Source organism: Felis catus, chromosome C2 (assembly GCF_018350175.1).
Source record: "Felis catus isolate Fca126 chromosome C2, F.catus_Fca126_mat1.0, whole genome shotgun sequence".
Lineage (NCBI taxonomy): Eukaryota > Metazoa > Chordata > Mammalia > Carnivora > Felidae > Felis > Felis catus.
In genome coordinates this window covers 153,326,555-153,346,128 of record NC_058376.1, presented here as the reverse complement: position 1 = coordinate 153,346,128, position 19,574 = coordinate 153,326,555, and the positions used below count along the sequence as shown (strand labels likewise).

The 19,574-nt window shown below is 47.2% G+C and overlaps 2 protein-coding genes across 31 annotated transcripts in view; one reads left to right on the top strand and one right to left on the bottom strand.

Annotated features, from left to right (window-relative positions):
- The window catches only part of MLH1 (mutL homolog 1), a 48,356-nt gene extending 33,274 nt beyond the window's left edge, over positions 1-15,082 (top strand). For 2 of the 7 annotated variants that reach the window (XM_019810954.2, XM_023260761.2), the window contains 6 exons: positions 2,418-2,526; positions 4,425-4,488; positions 8,379-8,543; positions 9,082-9,174; positions 9,444-9,557; positions 10,282-10,605. In XM_019810954.2, coding sequence (XP_019666513.2) covers positions 2,418-2,526; positions 4,425-4,488; positions 8,379-8,543; positions 9,082-9,174; positions 9,444-9,557; positions 10,282-10,449 — 713 coding nt within the window. In that variant the 3' untranslated portion in view covers positions 10,450-10,605. Of the gene's footprint in view, positions 1-2,417; positions 2,527-4,424; positions 4,489-8,378; positions 8,544-9,081; positions 9,175-9,443; positions 9,558-10,281; positions 10,606-11,253; positions 14,392-14,483 lie in introns of those variants that run through there. The other 5 variants (XR_002145089.2, XR_006585677.1, XR_006585676.1 and 2 more) reach the window with 5 other exon arrangements.
- Positions 13,063-19,574, bottom strand: part of LRRFIP2 (LRR binding FLII interacting protein 2) — a 104,438-nt gene continuing 97,926 nt past the window's right edge. For all 24 annotated transcript variants that reach the window (XM_045037897.1, XM_023260762.2, XM_023260766.2 and 21 more), the window contains 4 exons: positions 15,355-15,475; positions 14,400-14,479; positions 13,710-13,814; positions 13,063-13,337 (listed from right to left, as the gene is read on the bottom strand). In XM_045037897.1, the coding sequence (XP_044893832.1) occupies positions 13,227-13,337; positions 13,710-13,814; positions 14,400-14,479; positions 15,355-15,475 (417 nt within the window). In that variant the 3' untranslated portion in view covers positions 13,063-13,226. The remainder of the gene's footprint in view (positions 13,338-13,709; positions 13,815-14,399; positions 14,480-15,354; positions 15,476-19,574) is intronic.

Sequence of the window (19,574 nt, the reverse complement as noted above, 5' to 3'; positions counted from 1 at the left end):
CAGGTTTGGAAGCTTGCTATGGATATATATGTAGGAGAGCTACTCCTGGGTCATAAGATGATAAATTGTTTTTCAGAAGGGTCGGATAAATGTACACATTGTTGGTCCCACCAACGATGTACAGAAGTTGGATTTGTTCTGCTTTCTCTCCAGCATTTGATCCTGTCAGACTTTTTACCAGTTTAGTGTTTGTGAAATGGTAGCTAATGGTAGTTTTAATTGCATCTCTGTGAGTACTAATACATTAAAGTATGTTTCCCCTTAAGTGCCTGTTCAAGTTTTTTGCCCATTTTTCTGTTGGGTTTTGGCCTTTTCGAACTGATTTGAGGAGTTCTTCATATATTCCAGATGGTAATCCATTACATGAAAACATCTTCTCCCAGTTTAGGACTCATCCATCTTTTCTTAAACAAACACTTGTTTCATGAACAGAAATTCTTAGATTTAACATAGGCAGATTTTATGAATCGTTCTTTACAGACTGGCTTTTTAAATCTTATTTAGAAGATCCTTGCCAACTCTGGGATAATTAAAGATACATTCTTACATTGCCTCCTAAAATGCTTTGTGTAAATCCCTAGTCCTCCTGGAATTTGTCTTTGGTGGACAGTGTTAGATTCATGGTTTTCATGTGGATATCATATTGTTCCATAATATGTTACTGCTTGTTTGGAATTAGCAAATATTATTTGCTCATAATTCTTTCCCTGAGATCTTTCATGGTCTACCTGAAGCACATCCTTTGGTGAGGTCTTGGGTGGCAAACTGAGTTTTTTTTTTTGGTCCACTTCATCCGCATTTTGAAAAGTGTTTTTGCTGGTTTTAAAATTCCAGATTGGCAATTGAAATTGCCAGTTGGCAAAGAAATTACCTTTTCTTAATGCATTGAAGGTGTTTTATCATTTTTCAGCTTCCACTGTTGCTGCAAATCCAGCTATCGGTGTTATATTTTATTACTTTGTGGGTAGTCTCTCTTTTGTCTCTGAGTGCTTTTAAGCACTCTTTTTTTTTTTTTCTTTAATGTTTTATTTTGAGAGAGAGAGGGCACAAGCAGGGGAGGGGCAGAGAGAGAGGGGGAGGGAGAATCCCAAGCAATTCCACACTGGCAGCACAGAGCCTGACTTGGGGTTTGAACTCAGGAACCATGAGATCATGACCTGAGCCAAGATCAAGAGTCAGACATTTAACCGACTGAGCCACCCACATGCCCCTTAAGGTCTCTTCTTTAGTGTACTGCAGTATCTCTGTGCACCAAATGTGGGTTTTGTTGGGCCTCCTGGAGCTGAGGCTCGGTGTCTTATGTCACTTCTGAGATAGTCTCTGATATCTTTGTCTTCAAAGTCAGCAAATATCATCTCTCCCCGTGCCCTCTGCCCCTTCCGGAACTCGAGTTACATATTATCCTCCATGTTACATAAGCTGTTCCCCATAGTTTTCATCTCTTTGTCTCTCTGTGCTGCATTCTCTTTGTCTCTCTGTGCTGCATTCTGGATAGTTTATTTAGACCTACATTCCAGTTAATTACCTTGCCAGCTTTGTCTAATCTGTTGTGAAGTCCGTCTTGATTTTTAATTTCAATTATTATATTTTTCATTTTTAGAAATTTGAGTTCTTTTGGAAATCTTGATCATTTCTGATAGTCTCCTGCTACTTATTCATTATTTTAATCCCTCTTAAGTATACTGAACATACATATTTTCTCTTTTCTGCTGGTATTTCCAGTCTCTGAGCCTTTGCAGAGGTCATGCGGTTTCTTCTGGATTCTAATTCTTGGTGCATTCTTTGTGTGTTTTGTAATTTTTTGACTGCTAGTTCCTGGTATTTTATCTGTGGGGGATTATTTGAAGCCTGGATTGAAACAGAGAGTTTGCATTTGATTCTATCAGGGACCTGGAGGAACAGTCAGCCCCGAATCACGTCAAGCTATAATCTCCATACAAGGTTTTAGGCGACGCGCTCATCGGGGTTATAGATTCTCAGGGCTGTAATGTTTTTCTTTGCTCCCAACACCCAGACTTGAGGTGGGTAGAGTTTTGCCCACTGCCCTTGGAGGGCACGGGACACAGTATTTCTTCTCTTTGGCTGGAAGGTGCAGCTTCACGTGCCAGGGAAGAGGTCTCCTGTGAGCCTCCCCATTTCAAACCAGTCCTAGATTTTTATTTTTCTTTTTCTCCCCGTCAGAGCCTGCAAAGTCTAGCATTCGTGATTCCTGAGCTTCCTCTGGTGCCTTTGGGTGAACCTGGCTTCACGCCTCACAGTACTTCTCTGGCTCCTTGCTTTGCCTTAGGTTGTGATCTTCAAGTATTCCTTCGTCCTTGGGCAGCTTTTTGTTGCGTCATCGTCTCTAGTCCTGGTGCTTGGTGTGTTGGGCTGCAGAGGGTCAGATGTCATTACGTAACCTGCTTTTTGTCTTCCAGCTCTCCGAGAGATGTTGCACAACCACTCCTTCGTGGGCTGCGTGAATCCTCAGTGGGCCTTGGCACAGCATCAGACCAAGCTATACCTTCTCAACACCACCAAACTTAGGTAAATGAGTGAGTGTGTGAGGAAAGCAGGGCCGCTACAAGGAAGGTCTTGCAGGCACAGGCACAAAAGGCATGAGGTGTTTGGAAAGGTCCAGGCGGATAATGGTTTCAAATCCAGGCTCAGCCATTTACCATTTATGTGACCGGGACAAGGTACTTTCCTAAACTGTGTCTCAGATTTCCCATCTGCAAATTTGGAAATCACTACTTAACTTGCAGGGTTTTGTGAGGATAGGAAATGACAGGAGAAGCCTAATGTTTGGAAGCTTCTTGGAGCTCGGTAAATGTTGGCCCCGGTGAACCAGGTGTTTAGGGCTTGGTGCTGGTGAATTCTAGCATCTGCTGTGTGCAGCGGGGTACTGTGGGACGCAAGAGAAAGAAGACCTGAGGCCCCCTTTCCTCCTCCGCGAGCACAGCCAAGGCTTACCCTCGCCACCACACCCGCCTGTGGGGCTGACGAGCACAGAAAGGTGATCACAGCAGTGCCATTTGCTCTGCACGTAGCCGGCAACATTTCTGTTGACTGTTTCCACAGAGCTTGGTGGGTGAGCTCCTAGTGAGTCTAGAAGCTGTATTAAGTATCTCCTCGAGTAGGCGGCACAGAGGGGAGGGTGCTGCCGCCCTACATGTACGAGACCTCGCTTGTCCCCGTGGGGCCCCTGCCCGCTGAGCCCCGCGGTTGCCTCAGCCTCTGGAGCCTGTGAGCGGGGCGGCCACTGGACGTTGCTTGGGGGCGGCACACAGGTGAAGACCAATTTGATCTCCCTCACCTAGAAACTGCCCTCGTGCAGCCGACTGTTGGCTCGTACATCCCTTTGGCTAAGAACTCACTCCTCCTACGCCCTTTTGGTGCGGCTCTGTCCAAGGTCCATGGTCTTTGCTTTGAGGATCCTTTGGCTTGTCCGGTGAGCGGTCTCTTACTAATGTGCTAGGAATTCGCCTGCCCTTCTTCCTGCTTTTCCAGCATGTGTGAGTGCATTTCCAAGGCTCCATCCAAATCACGGTTGTGGTCAGGGTCTTTCACTTCACAGACAGAAATCCAGGCCAGTCCTAGAATTTCAGCTAGTAATGAATGTGAATGGTTTCCCCGATTGAGAACCAGGTTCAGCGTGCAGTGTCTGGGTTCAGCTCCTTCCTTTTCCACCTTATTAACTCTGACCTGGGACAAGTCAGGTACTTACTGGGTGCCTCGGTTTCCCCACTAGAATGCGAGTGTACTGGATGCTTTGTCTACTTTGACTGATAATGAAAAGAAGTCTTTAAACAGCCCTGTGTGGTTCGGATTGCTTAAGAACTATAAAGTGCCATTTATTTCAGTGCTGTGTTGTGTAAGGGGTTCAGTGTATTGTGTACTTTTCCGCTGCTTCTGGAATGTTGCCAGCCAGCGCATCATCCTACACCATACACCAGGGTGGTCTAATTCTGCCTTGTGTCCACTGGTGATTATTTAGCAAGTCTCCTACCCTCCCTATTCACTCCACACCATTTTTAATGGTGAATTGTTAAAAAAAAAAAAAAAAAAAAAAAAGTGGTTTATAGGATTCTTTGTAAGTGGGGAAAAGGTAAGCAAACAAAAATCCCTTAAATTTCACCTACAGGGCATTCAAGCGCCTCTTGCGGCACCAGGGGGTGGGGACAGAGCATGGGTGACTTAGTCTTAGTGCTCTAAGCTGCATGTGGAGGCCAGAGAGCCAAAGCCGCGGCTGGAGCACGCAGTGGGCCCGGCGCTGTGGAGGGGGAGGAGGTCTCCGTGGACCGCCGAGAAGGCTCCGCAGCAAGGCGGAAGCGTCCCTTTGACCCATCCGTGTTTCAGGGGTTATTTCTCCCCTTTGTTCTGGCTGCTTGGCTCTCAAGCATGGATTCAGCCTTTCCTTAAAGTCACTTCATTTTTATTTTCAGTGAAGAACTGTTCTACCAGATACTCATTTATGATTTTGCCAATTTTGGTGTTCTGAGGCTGTCGGTAAGTTTATTTCCTGCTTCTCACTTCTGAAAGTTCCAACAGCTGGTCATTTCTGAAAATAATAGCTCTACCCTAATATCTGATTTGCAGGATGTTAGATTTTTCTAACTATGCTTAGGACAGTGTCTATGTTGTATGATTTGTAGATGGAAGTGTCTTTAGTTACAACAGTTTTATACAAAGCAGAACAATCATTTGGTAGCCAAGCTTAAACACGTGTTTGTTGTTATATAAGTTAATACATATCTACTTAAGAAAACTTGTAAAGAGATAAAAATAGAAATAAACATCCTCTAAGGCCCATGACCCAAGTGCAACCAGCCCCAGCTGACAATATCAGGTCATTTCTTGCAAGACTTTTTCATTGCTTAATTTTAATTTAGAATTAAAATACTACTATTTATGTAGGTTTATGTCTTCTTTTTAGGGGTGACAAACTCTACAAAAAAAGCCTTCTGGGATTTTTCTTGGGTGTATCTTTAATTTACAGATCAGTTTGGGGAGAAAGTCTTTTGTTAGATTTATCCCTTAGCATCTCACACGCTTCAACACAATTATAGATGGCATGTTAAAAATCTTCCAATTGTTTGTTGCTAGTACATAGAAACACAGGTGTTTTCGTGTGTTGGTCTTGTACTTTGCAATCTTGACAAACTCACTTAGGAGTCCTAGTAGCTTTCTTACAGATTCCATCAGTTACTACATGGCCTCTGTATGAATAAAGGCACTTTTATTTTTCCTGTCCAGTCTGGATGGCTTCTCTTTTTCTTCCCTGACTGCACTGGCTAGACCCTTAGTACAATGTTGAATACAAGTGGTGAGCATGGAAATCCTTCTCTTGTTCCTGATCTTAGGGGCAGACACATTCAGCTTTCAGAATCAAGTATGCTTTCTGCTGTACGTAGAGATGAGATGTCCCTTGTGAGGTTGAGGAAGTTCCCTTCTGTTCTTGCTTGCTTAGAGTTTTTATTCAGGAATGGATATTGAGTTTTTTCAAATGTTTTTTCTGCACCTGTTAAGATGATTGCATGGTGTTCTTTTTTAATTTGTTAACATAATGAATTACATTGGTTTTCATGTTAAAAACCAACCTTGAAATCCTGGAATGAACGCTGCCTGTACATGATGTATTATTCTTTTTATATGTTATTGAAATAGATTTATTTTATTTTTAATTTTTTTTATGAAACTTATTGTCAAATTGGTTTCCATACAACACCCAGTGCTCATCCCCAAAAAATGCCCTCTTCAGTACCCATCACCCACCCACCCTGCCCTCCCACCCCCCATCAACCCTCAGTTTGTTCTCAGTTTTTAAGTCTCTTATGCTTTGGCTCTCTCCCACTCTAACCTCTTTTTTTTTTCCTCCCCCTCCCCCATGGGTTTCCGTTAAGTTTCTCAGGATCCACATAAGAGTGAAAACATATGGTATCTGTCTTTTCTCTGTATGGTTTATGAAATAGATTTTCTAGAATTTTGTTTACAATTGTTACATATATATTCATGAATGATACTGGTTTTTATTTTTGTTGTAGTCTTTGTCTGGTTTTGGTATCAGCATAATACTGGTTTCATAGAATGAATGGGGGGGGGGCATCCCTTCTGTGTAGAATTGGTGTTTATTCCTTAAATGTCTAGTAAAATTCAGTGAGACCACCTGTGCCTAGAGATTTCCTCATGGGAAGGTTTTTAGCTACAAATTCAATTTCTTTCATAGATAACTATTCAGATTGTCTTTTGCTTCTTGACTGAGCTTTGGTTTTTGTTTCTTTTAAGGAATTTGTCCATTGAAGTTTTCAAACTTAGTGGTATGAAGTTTTTCATAGTATTTTTTCTAATTCTTTAAAAAAAAATTTTTTTTTATTCTTCATTTATTTTTGAGAGAGAGACAGCGAGACAGAGTATGAGTGGGGGAGGAACAGAGAGAGAGGGAGACACAGAATCCGAAGTGGGATCCAAGCTCTGAGCTGTCAGCACAGAGCCCAACGCGGGGCTTGAACTCACAGGCCGCGAGATCATGACCTGAGCTGACGTCGGACGTTTACCCGACCGAGCCACCCAGGCGCCCCTTTTGTAATTCTTTTAATGTGTAGATCCTCTCTCATTCCTAATACTAGGAATGTATGTTCTCTCGTTTTAACCTAATCAGTGTGGCTAGATGTTTATCAATAGTATTGATCTCAAAGAACTGACTTTTGGTTTCATTGAGTTTTCTCTATTGTTTCCCAGTTTTCTATTTCACCGGTATGTACTCTGATCCTTATTATTTCCTTTCTACTTATTTTGGGCTTAATTTGCTCTTCTGTTTCAAATTTCCCAAGGTGGAAGCTGAGGTCACTGATTTGACATCTTTCTTCTTTTCTAATGTAGGTGTTCAAGTGCCAATAAATTTCCTCTATGTGCTGCTTTAGCTGCCTCCCACAACTTTTGACAAGTCATTTTCGTTTTCATCCTGTTCAAAATATTTTATTTCCCTTTTGGTTTCTTCTTTGACCCACAGGTTATTTAGAAGTATGTTGTTTCCAGTGACTTGGAGATTTTCCAGTGACTTGATATCTGTTATTGATTTCTAATTTAATTCCATTTTGGTCAGAGAACATACTGGAATCCTCTTACATTACTGAGACTTGTCTTATGGCCCAGAGTCTGGTCTGTGCTGATCCGTGCACACTTGAAAGGAATTTGTATTTTGGTCTTGTTGAGTAGAGTGTTCTAGGAATGGCAAGCATAGCAGGTTGACAGTGATGATCAGATCTTATGGATCCTGATTTTCTGTCTACTTGTTCCAGTTTATTTTTTAAAAAGGGTGGTATTGAAACCTCTGACTATCATTGTGAACTTGTCTTTTTCTCTTTCCATTTCCATTAGTTTGGTCCTTCGTAGACTTTAAAGCTGTTACTGAGTGTGTAAACGTTTAGAATCGTCAGGTCCTTTCATCAACTCCTCCATTATGAAAATTACTAACGATGTTGTGTAGGTTCCTAACATGCCAAAAAGTAAGATGTATGGCCACGGTAATGACAGAAGGGGAGAAATGAAAGACAATTTAGGCATCTTATTTTTAACCATGTATTTCAGTCTTCCTAATCCGATGATTTACCTGGAATGTCATCCAACTTATTCACCCTCCCCCGTCGCTTTAGTTATCAGTGAGGCAGTAGAACTATGAAAGCAAGTGGAGTTCTTAGACCTACACAGAAGGCAGATGCCTCCACCGGGCCTCACCCTGCCCTGTTCAGCAGGCTGTCACCTCTCTGTTGAAATGGCCATCAGTGAGGAGGAGCAAGGTTTCCTTGTGGATTTCCGGGTGTTTTCTTTGTGGGAGATGGAGAATGAGTGCTAGATTTGGGGTTTCTCCCGTCGTCACGATCATGGTTTTGTGGTTGTTCACACAGCCACACCTCGTCTTCGTTCTGCACCTCGCTGCGCTTCACAGACATCGCATTTTTACCAAGGGGAGGTCTGTGGCAACTGTGCAGAGCAAGTCTGGTGGCACCGTCTTTCCAGCAGCATGTGCTCACTCTGTGTCTCTGTCAGTTTGGTGATTCTCACAGCATTTCAGACTTTTTTGTTATTCTCCTATTTGTGCACAAGACAAACTGATCAGTGATTATAACTCAGTGGAAACTCAGACGATGGTTAGCATTTTTTAGCAATAAATTTAGCTAAGGTATGTATGTTGTTTTTTAAGACACAGTGCTGTTTCACGTGTAACAGACGTGTAAATGGAACTTTTATATGCACTGGGAAACCAAAAAATTCATTTTACTCCCTTTATCGTGGTCTGGAAGCAAATCCACAGCACCTCCGAGGCACGTACACCCGTGGCGGTCTCACGGGAGGGAATTCAGGCGCCACCGGGACGCACGGTTAACACTTCTCCCTTCTAGGAGCCAGCGCCACTCTTTGACCTGGCCATGCTCGCCTTAGACAGTCCCGAGAGTGGCTGGACAGAGGAGGATGGCCCCAAAGAAGGACTTGCTGAGTACATTGTTGAGTTTCTAAAGAAGAAGGCTGAGATGCTTGCGGACTATTTCTCCTTGGAGATCGATGAGGTGTGTATTCTTCACGTAAGAGTCCAGTTCTGTAGTTGGTCCAAGATCAGGATGAAAAGGCTGCCCACCCCAGCACGGAGCATATATGTTCACATCTTCACTCCCAGCTTGCATTTCTGGGTTACACAACCGTTTTCTTACTCTTTCATGCCCATTTCTGTTCCCAGAGTGAAGGACTCATGTGAGGGAGAGCTGAATCCCACGGTCCCGCAGGCCACAGATTATGCCAGGCCACTTGCCTTCCTTGTTTCTTCATCTTATTCGTTTAACCTTTGGGGCTTTCCATCTCCAAGTGTTGTTTAGTTGGTGAGCATATAGAAAGAAATAGTTGTTCTGCCTCATGTCAATACAGAAAGCTCGCTTTAAGTGCTTTGCTCTCCTGCCCCCAGGGCGCGGCCCAGTCGGGCACCTGGCCACCCAGAGTGCAGGGAGGAGGACAGGACCCGGAGGAAGCAGCGGGAAACTGAACTTGATTAACTGTAACCGTGTTATTTCTTGTCCCCTTGTCTTGGTTGGCCTCTCTTCTGAAAACGAGCAGGAAGGGAACCTGATTGGATTACCCCTGCTGATCGACAACTACGTGCCCCCTTTGGAGGGCCTGCCTCTCTTCATTCTTCGACTAGCCACCGAGGCAAGTGACCAAGCCGACCCCAGGTGTGTGGGCCGGAGGGAGAGGGCACAGGGTCACACCTTCGTCTAGAAGGATGATGAAGAGGATAGAACAGCCCAAGGCCCCCTTCCCCCACCTCCCCGGGCAGTACTTGGCAGTTACGCTGTAGATTTAACACCTAAGAAGTAACATTTGAAAAGCTTTAAGTGGTGTGCAATCTCCACTTGGAAATGAAAGGTGTTTATTAAAGCCAGTACATATGTTGAGGTGTCAAATTCTCTTTGGACCAGGTGAACTGGGATGAAGAAAAGGAATGTTTTGAAAGCCTCAGCAAAGAGTGTGCTATGTTTTACTCCATCCGGAAGCAGTATGTATGTGAGGAGTCGACCCTCTCAGGCCAGCAGGTACTGTGGTGATAATGCCCATCAGCACCCGGGACGGGCACGGGCCCTCACACCACCTTTAGGAGATGAAACTGGCCGTCCCCAAGTTCCTAGGATTTCACTGCACAGGAGGGTTAGACATGGCGGTCAGCTTTTATTCGTGAGTTTTGCTTCCTTCTGCTGGTCTGGAACGATGTCGCCGTCAAATGGAAGGACACAGGCCATCCCGAGGAGACATGGGAGGCTGTCTCCATCGTTAGCCCGTCGTGTGTCGCCTCCGCCTTCCGGTCCCACGTCAGCCTCCCCGGCTCTGGCAGCCTTCTGCATCCGACTGCCGCTCTGCCGGGAAAGCAGGGCTGTACTGGGGCGGCGTCCCTGGCCCTTCTTACGGATGGGCTCGGCTGGACACACAAGGGCCTGGGTGAATGCCCTGCTTACTGCTGCCATCCAGACGTCATCGTCAGGATCAGACATTATGTTAGAGCCCGCTATAGTAAACTTCCTCCCAAATGGAAACAAAGTTTCCATGCGAGCAAGTCTCTTCCCCGTGGCTCCTCTCTCACGTTCAGGCCTGTAGGCTCCCTGAGAGGCTGGCCAAAGAGGATGTGTCACCAGCACTGGCTAGAAAGCCTGTTGTAACCAGCAAGACTTCCCGGGCCCAGTACACGTCAGCCAGGAAACCATGCGCACCGGGATGTGAGCAGGGTGAACGGGAGGTTTGTGACATCTAACGTGTCTCTTCCAGAGTGACGTGCCTGGCTCCTCAGCAAACCCCTGGAAGTGGACTGTGGAACACATCGTCTATAAAGCCTTCCGCTCACACCTTCTGCCTCCTAAACGTTTCACGGAAGATGGAAATATCCTACAGCTTGCCAACCTGCCCGATCTATACAAAGTCTTCGAGAGATGTTAAGCACCGTCACTCTTGGACTCGGGGGTGTGCGGTTCCTGCACTGTGTCCTGATGAGGGTAGGTCTTATGGCTGAAGACTCCCTATCTGCCTTCTGACCCGTAGCATTCTTTCACCCTTGGTGGACTGACCAGAAATAAATTGTCAGACACATCCTAACATGATTCCTTTTTTTTTTTTTTAACATTTATTTTTGAGACAGAGACAGAGCATGAACGGGGGAGGGCCAGAGAGAGAGGGAGACGCAGAATCCGAAGCAGGCTCCAGGCTCTGAGCTGTCAGCACAGAGCCCGACGCGGGGCTAGAACTCACGGACCACGAGATCACGACCTGAGCCGAAGTCGGACGCTTAACCGAATGAGCCACCTAGGCGCCCGATTCCTTATTAATACTTGAGGGGCTCAGTCGGTTGAGCCTCCAACTTTGGCTCAGGTCATGATTTTCGCCGTTCGTGAATTCCAGCCCCGCATTGGGCTCTGTACTGACAGCTTGGAGCCTGGAGCCTGCTTCCGATTCTGTGTCTCCCTCTCTGCCCCTCCCCTGCTCGTGCTCTGTCTCTCAAAAATAAGTAAGTGTTAAAATAAGAATTACACTTGAAAGGTTCTGGATCCATTTTTACCTATAATATACCTGGCTGTGTTAAAAAAAAATCCGAAAGTAGTTTGAAAGCCCTCTGGGCATCTCGTAATTCTAAAAATGCCCTGAAGATTTTACAGTTCTTGCTCTGGTTTGATTCTTTGTGTATTCTGGTAAATTTCTAATACTGGGTGATACAAATTATGTTGGTTCACGTGCCTTTTAAAACAGGTCCTGGGGGCACCAGGGTGGTTCAGTCGGTTAAGCCCCAAAACTAGAGTCCTGAACTAGAAGAGGCTCTGGTGACACTGAGAATGGAGAAAGGTGAATCGAGGATCTGTTAGCACCCTCAGTAACCTAAGCTCATTAGTTTATTCGTAATGAAAAAACCTTGAGAGAAGACAGAAGTCCTTACGGAATCTGTAACTGGTGCACATTTTAAACCAGCCCCCTTTGTTAAGGGATGTGAACACTACCAGCTTAAGTTCTCATTATTCTGACCCGAAGGATGACGTAAAAATACAAACCCGAGCCGTATGTGCCACTACCGTCAGATGCCTTTAATACTAGCCTGGTTCACAGAAATGTGCAGTGTGCACGGGAAGAACGCCTACAGTTTTGAGGTAAAATCCAGATGACAAGACTCAGTAAAGAACGTTCCATGGAAAGAACAGGGAACCGTCCCTTAAGAAAAAGTGGAACCATTCCCTTTGGAAGAGACAAATCTGTTGTATCCCAAAAGAAGCAGGATCAGGTCCTACCACGTAGAACTTCCAAAAGGTTGACAGGGCATCTCAGCAGCGGCCCTCCGGGAGCCCAGCGGGGCACAGGCTGAGCGGCCCAGGCGGGGCGAGGAGGGGTCACCTCACGGTGTGCTGGCTCCAGCTGTGGGCCCCCACCCCTCCTACCCCGGGTCCCACTACTACGGCTGCGAAGGAAGTATGTAGGAAATCCCCCCGGACTCACGACACCGGTTCCATATTTTAAAAACAAAAGACTAACTGCTCTGAAGAGGGTAATTCGCAGAGATTTTCTTCACATCCGAGTTAGCTTCAGGATGTAATTCCAAGTCTAACTTTGTTATCTCACGTGCCCTGGACTGACTCATTAGACTTCTCGCGGTATTTGTTCTGAACATGCAACCACCATCTCCACAAACACCTTGATTCTGAGGGCAGACGAGAATCACGGATCCTGCAAAGTGGCTCCACGATAAAAGCCTCTTAAACTGGATGCGTTTAAAGACACGACTGAAGTTCTTAAAAAGCTGTACATTCCAGATTATTTTCCGTGAGGAGGAGGAGAAGAGGGGCAGCGTAAGAGGGACGTGGCTGCCCCGATGTGTTGAAAGGCTCCCGTAACAAAATGAATGTGTCAGGAGCCAGCTGTGGTCAGCAAGAGGGTGTGTTTAATAGGGTCTTGGGCCGACTCCCCCCCCCCCCGCACCCCCCGCCGGGCTCGTCTGAGGTTTCATTCCACAAATCAGCAGCAGATGAGATACTTTACACGAGATACAGCACAGGCGATGTTGACGACAAAGGGCCCTACTCTGACCTTAAGAGTGTCGGGCTTTGGACTTCCCCGGCCACATGCAATAAAGCAAGTTTTATATACACTCCCCGTATCTGTATTTTTTCTAACATTTTCTTATATAAATTTAAATATTTTACAAAAAAAGGCTTCTTCCTCCAAACATAGAAATTTGAGTGAAACATACATTCCCCACGTGTGAACCTGTTTCTTCACTAAAATATAAATGCTATCTGATACGAAGGGTAAGTGTCTTTGACCGCTGGAGAGGACTGAAGTCTGAATTGCACCGTGGAGAAGGCACTTGTGTTTCCCGAGGTCTCCAGCCAAGTATCTCACGGGGCGCTCACAGAACCGCCGTCCTCTCGCCGTGACGAGAGCCCCGTCACAGAGGCCGCTGGGGGAAATGGTGAGTAAACTCGATTCTACAATTATGGAAATAAAAAGTAAAAACAGCACGGACCAGTTCTTAGTCTAGAATCAAATTACAAACGAAATCCAAAGCGTTCATTCATGAAGATTCAAACCTGTTTCATTCTCTCATAAATTATAAAATACAAAGGTGGCTATTTTACTGACAAGACTCAAACAGTACAGAAGGGGGTTTGTGTCAGTGGACAGAAAGTCCCTCTGGGCGGGACCCCGGGCGCGGCTCCCGGGCAGAGGGGTGCCTCCTACTGCTGGGCCAGAAGTGCTGTCCTGTTGGCCTTCATCTTTTCCAGCCGCTTGGCCAGGTGGCTGTTGGTCATCTCCACCTCCTCGATCTTGTCCAGTGCCGTTCGTAACTGCGGACAGGGAGAGCCCAGTCACTTGACACGGTCACACACAAAACCCGGTGCCACTTCAATGCCCCTGTCTGCGAGACGGGACCCGCTGGCGGCGCTGAACGGGGACACTGAGCGTGGATCACAGTAAGGACAGACATACAGCAGGTGGAGGAACAGACCGGTGCTAAAACAAAAGGGAAACCTCTCCTCTTCCTTAGTCTCGAACTGACCGAAACATACAAGTAAATGGCAGTCACCGTGCAGGTCAAAACCCACCACGGAACAGGGAGAGACCCACCGCTGTTCCCTTAGGACTGGACCCAGGATTCAACTCCTGACGCCGCGAAGGATCTTTACGTTTTAGGAACGTGAGCGCGCAAAAGCAGGTACCTCTCGCTGTAGCTTCCTCTTCTCCGCCTTCAGTTCATCTTCCACTTTCTCCGCATTCTCGGCGGCGGTCTTATACCTCAGCACCTGGCCCTCGAGTCGGCTGACCTGTCAACAAGAGAACACGGGCTACTGCTGACGGGCACCGGGAGCCCTTTGCTTGCAGCCACCATGGAAACGCAGCGTCATTACAAATCCCAAGTTGTCCCCTCACGGTGAGTCATAGGGCCTCTCAGAACCCAGCGGCTATTTATAGATGAGGAAGTGTCCCCTGAGAGGATTACAGCTGGACAGTCAACAGAGGGCCGATTTCCCACGTCAGGTTTACGATGGACATATTGTTTAAGTGCCAAAGTAACACTGCAGGATCAGACACACTAAGTGGAAAAGCTTTCAGACTTCTTGAAACGTAGAATAAGGGATTTTCAAACTAAGAGACTTCCTGAAGTCCCCTGAAATATCTGGAAAAAACAGAATTACAGCTACGGTTTTCTACGTTTTCAATAGCGAACGGAAGGCTGAAGTGCCCTTCGGGGTCTCTTCTGCTGGCTTTCTTCTTTACTACAGAGCTTCTACAGAGATCCAACTGCAGAGACACCCAACCCAAAGAAACCTAGGTACTCCTGGAGTCGGCCACTTAGATGTTGCAAAGGGACTTTAAATCTCTCGCCACCATACTGAGAAGGTACTTACATTTTGTTCCAACGTGGTTATATCCTGTTCTGCTTTTGAAAGCTTAAATTTGTATTCACTAATTTGTCTATTGGCATCTCCTAGAACAGAAGAAGAGAATGAATCCTCTCCCGGAGGGAGTGAAGGTGTGACCCATGAGGCGCTGACACCTGCTGCAGCCCGGGAGAGGACGATGCGGTCCCCAAGACAGACACGAATGCCCGCAGGGCAGCCACAGCATCTCCAGCGCCCCGGGCCCTAGAACGAGTCTCCTGTGAGAAGCTCCGGCACCGATCCAAGCCTCCCTTGGACCGGGGAGAAGAAAACGTACCCTTCACCCCACGATGTGCGTAGGCTGAACGTGGAGCAAGGAGCCCTGTCGGTGCCTCAGTGGCCCTGCCAACCTTGACCTGCTGACCCCCGTCCAGGAGCCTCCAGTTTCCTGTACCTTCCCGCCTCCCGGGTTCCCTCCTGCTGCCACACCTCGGGTGCCCCGCTCTCCCACCGCTGACTGAAGTCCCCAGCAACCTCCGTCATGACTCTCCTTAGTCAACTGTGACTTCTTCCCTGTCGCTTTGATTTGCACTGTCTTTTCTAACACTGATCATGCCTCTGAACGCGGGCCCTGGCTCCGCCTCCCTCGGTCTATCTGCGTCTTGCCGAGGGCTCTGTGCGTGTGCTTAATAAACATTTGCTGAAAGAAATGCTTTTCAGTAACATGTGGCTAATGTGATGGGTCGACTTCTAAGTCATTACTTGTACTTCTGACCTAAGCAGCACATCATTTAAAACGAGAAGTTTAGAAATTCCCTCCAGCAAACCAAATTTAACAAAAATCACTCGCCGAGGACCGAGCGATCTTTGTAACATGGCTCCTCTAGAGAAACGCCATCCCCGGGCCGGCGGCCTGCTCGCAACCCCCCCGCCTAGAACACAGCCTCCCTACCCGTGGCGCCTGCCCGGCCCCGGGACCTACTCTGCATGTCGATGAACTGCAGGTCTGAACCGTTGTGCAGCCCCGCCAGGTCGGCCGCCGTGCTCTCGCTGCGGGAGCACCTCTGCCGCTCTTCCTCCAGCTGCAGCTTCAGCCTCCGGATCTGCGGCGGAAGGAGGGGTCCGTCACAAGATCTGAAGGACACCGCGGGCCCTCACCGGCCACACGGGTCGTGCACCCAGAACCGGAGTGCCCACCGCGGGGGCCACACTGCCAGAGGCGCTGGCGACAAGCTGTAAAGCAGCGTCAGAAGGAGCCCGCCCCAGGACCAGGTGTGCCGATCGCAGCAGCCCCATCGTGTGTAGGCGGCTGCAACAGGTCTTTTCAGTGTTCTTCACTACTTTCATCAAATTGCTTTTTTGTTTTTAACTCTTTTATTTATCTTGAGAGAGAGCGAGAGCGAGCGAGTGCGCGCACAAGCGGGGGAGGGCCAGAGAGAACCCCAAGCGGCTTCTGCGCTCTGTGCTACGCCCAACGCGGGGCTTGATCTCACAGACCGGGAGATCATGACCGGAGCTGAAATCAAGAGTTGGGCGCCCAACCAACTGAGCCACCCAGGCACCCCTAAAATTCCATTTTTAATAAAATTCCAAGGGGAGTTAGATGCTTTTGCTTTGTCTTAGAATTAGGTTACATATTCTACGTTAAGTATTCAGGAAACTTAAGTATTAAAACTTAAATCCATATTAAATATTAAAATTGAGAAGTACGTTTAATTAATATATTAAATTAGGTATTCCATATTAACATTAAAACTTAAATATTGGCTTAAATATATTAGTATGCAAAAATAACTGCAAATCTGTTTTTGAGTTGGCTACATAGTTGATCTACCTTACTGTGCCCAAAATAAAGGATGCTTATAGTCACTTATTCGTAATAGCTCCACACTGGAAATAACCCAAATGTGACAGGAGGATTAACTAACTGTGGCACATCTAGACAGTGGAATTACTACCCAGGAAGGAGGGAGAGCGGAGTGTGCTGTGTGGAAGATGCCAGACAAAAGAAGAGTGAGTAAGTACATAGTGTAGAATTCTAATTCTATAAAACTCCAGAAAATGCAGACTAATCCCCAGTGATAGCAGACCAGTGGTTGGTTGCCTGGAGAGTTGGGGAGAGGGAGGCTCAGGAAGGAAGGTTCACCAAGGGACACAGAAACTTGAGCGTTACAAATATTTCCACCGGTATCGTTAAGGGTTGAGTAGTGTCCTTGCAAAATTCATACGAAGTTCTAACTCCCGCTACCTCAGAATGTGAACTTACTTGGAAGTGGGAGTCCCTGAAGATGCACTTAGTTGAGATGAGGTCATGCCGGAATAGAGTGGGCCCACAATCCAGTACGACTGGTGTCCTTACAAAAAGAATGCCATAAGAAGAGAGACAGACAGAGGGAAGACGCTGTGAAGACACACAGAAGGCTGTGTACGGGCCACGGAATGCCAAAGTCTGCCGGCAAACCACCAGGAGCCAGAAGAGAAGTGTGGAACAGATTGCCCTTCAGAAGCCTCAGAAGGAACCAACCCGGCTACTGCTGCCTCACCTGGGGCATTTTCTAATCTCCAGAACTGCGTAGACAAGAAATTTCTGTTGCTCTGAGCCAGCCAGTTCGTGGTACTTTGTTATGGCAGCCATGGAAACGAATACGGTAGCTACATTTCTTTTTACCCTTTACGCACAGGCCGCTTATTCCGTACCAGTTATACCTTCGTAAAGCTGTAGGCTGCTCTAAATTGGCAAGGTGAAGAAACTAAAAAATCCAACAAAAAGGAACTCTGGGTTGGAAAAAGACAAGGCCTGGTGGAGACAGGAGCCCCGCACATGGGGAACAAGGAGATGAGGCGAATGGACACGTACCCCATGCTCAGGCCTCCGGTGCAGCCTCAGTTCCCAGAATGCTGATGGCGAGGCTGGTACCCGCACACGGGGGACCCGGGCACGTCTCCCTAGAAGACCATCTGCCTAGTCTAAAGTCAAGACCGACATACCCGAACGAAACACCCTGCCACATCAACTTCACCAAGACACTGACATACGCTTAAAGCTTCCCACTGGCATTTTAGCTCTCCCTGAAACGTAAGGCCGAATGATACACATAAAAAAGCATCTGTTTGGAAATGAACGATGCAGACAGAAGAAATCAGAAAACAAAGCAATGAGCTATCAGGATAAGTGAAAATAACTGCATCCTGGAAATGACTGCAGAAACCGAAACCCAACAGAAGTATTCAAAGATAAAGTTAAGAACGTTTTTTAAAAAGTAGAGCAAAAGAGGGGTGCCTGGGTAGCTCAGTCAGGTAAGCATCCGACTCGATTTCAGTTCAGGTCATGATCTCATGGTTTGTGGGTTCGAGCCCTGTGTTGTGCTCCTCGCTGACGGTGTGGAGACTACTTGGGTTTCTCTCTCTTTCCCTCACTCTCTGCCCCTCCCCCACTTATGCACTTGCTCTCTTGCGCTCTCTCAAATTAAGTAAATAAACTTAAAAAAAAAAAAAAAAAGCGAAAGAGATCAAAAGGGATGGGGAAACCAGAGAAACAAAAAGGTTAAAACCCTGGTCCCAGGGGTCTGTTGCCCCCTCCCCCAGAAATCAGAGCCATGTTTCCCCAAATGCCTATTACTCTTATCAGCAGAGGTCTGGGGAGCACCACAGCTCAGAACTACGATGGGGAGCTGCCTCTGGGACCAAGATGTGAGTCTCCCCGGGCCTCCTTCACCATTCATCATCAAGGGTCAAGGGTGAACGCGATGATCAGGGGTCCAGGTGGAAGAGAAGGCTTCCCTCACTGTGACCCCATCAATAGTGGCCAGGGGAATCCTCGAGGACCAAGTATGCCACTCCCCCAATGGGGAAAGGGTGAGCTCTGCACTGGGAGGAAAGCCATGCTTCCCAGACACTTCCACCCTTTCAACACAGACGGTCGCCATCACCGTCTGCCTTGAGTGAACCAGGACTAGTCTTTCGTTATCCCCATCATCGTCACGTCCATCTCAAGAACAGTCATCCTCCTCCTACGCTCTTTCCTAAAGGGCTCTGTACAACTCCTCCTCACCCTTCCCAAAGCCTGGAACTCTGGGTTACCATTTCCCCCTCATCCTCAGTCTCTTCTCGGAGCCGTCTCCTCACCTAGTGCACTAGCAGAAAAACGCTCTCCCCTGAGAAGCTCCCTCTGCAGCCCTCTGGCCTTCTGGAGATTGCTTCCACAGTCCTCCTACCACTGAGCCTGAGAACAGAACACATGACCTTTCTGTGCTGTGTCCCAACTATTCTCCCTCGGTGCTCCCCAAAACTCCTCTTTTCTGACCTCTTCCCCTCTAATTCCACACACCTGCCACCCCTCCTCACTGCCAGTGCCCCACTCCTGCTTCACCATTTAGCTCCTGAACCTCACTCCCTCGAGAATAGCCTTGGCAATTTCAAGATACATGTAAGTAGAGGAGTGCTCTACAACTGATGTCAGTTTCTAGAAAACCTCCTCTCCAAGGATCCTGCCATCTATCCCTTCTTGCCCTCACCACTCTCTCACGGTCACATACTAGATCTCCTACTAGATGAGGGTAGTCCCTGCATAAGTCAGTCCCATTCTCTTCTTTCTAACCTCTGTTGCCGATCCTTCCAGCTCCCTCTCTCAGGACCCAGAATCCCCAAAGCCTTCAATCCCACCGGCACCTCCCATCTTCTTTCCACTGGGTCCTGACATCTTCCCCGGATTACCCATTATCTCTGGGGCCATGGTTTTCCGCCCTCACCTCCTCTGCCCAGTTACACTCCCTGGTAAAATCCAACTCCACCCACCCATGCCGGCACCTGTGCCACTCAATGTGACTGCAGACACACACGCGGTAGGCGTGTTCACACAAACTTCTGACATCCCGTGTAACCGACGTGCTCGTTTTGTGTGCTGTTTACTGTCTGCTCTTCTTCCACAAGAATGTAAGGGCTACTCGTGCAGGAATTCTTTAACTGCTGGGTTCACTGAAATATGCCAAATGCCTGCTAAACAGTGCGCTCTCTTTAGACATTTGAAAAGACTGAACAGGAGTCAGTCATTCTAGGAGAAGAGAAGATGGGAAGGGAGCAGATCAGTCAAGAAATTTCCCCAGGATTGAAGGACAGGAATTCCTACAACTGACAGGGGCCCATACCACGCATGACAACTCCAAACCACATCACTGTGAAACTTCCAAACACTAAGGGAAAAGT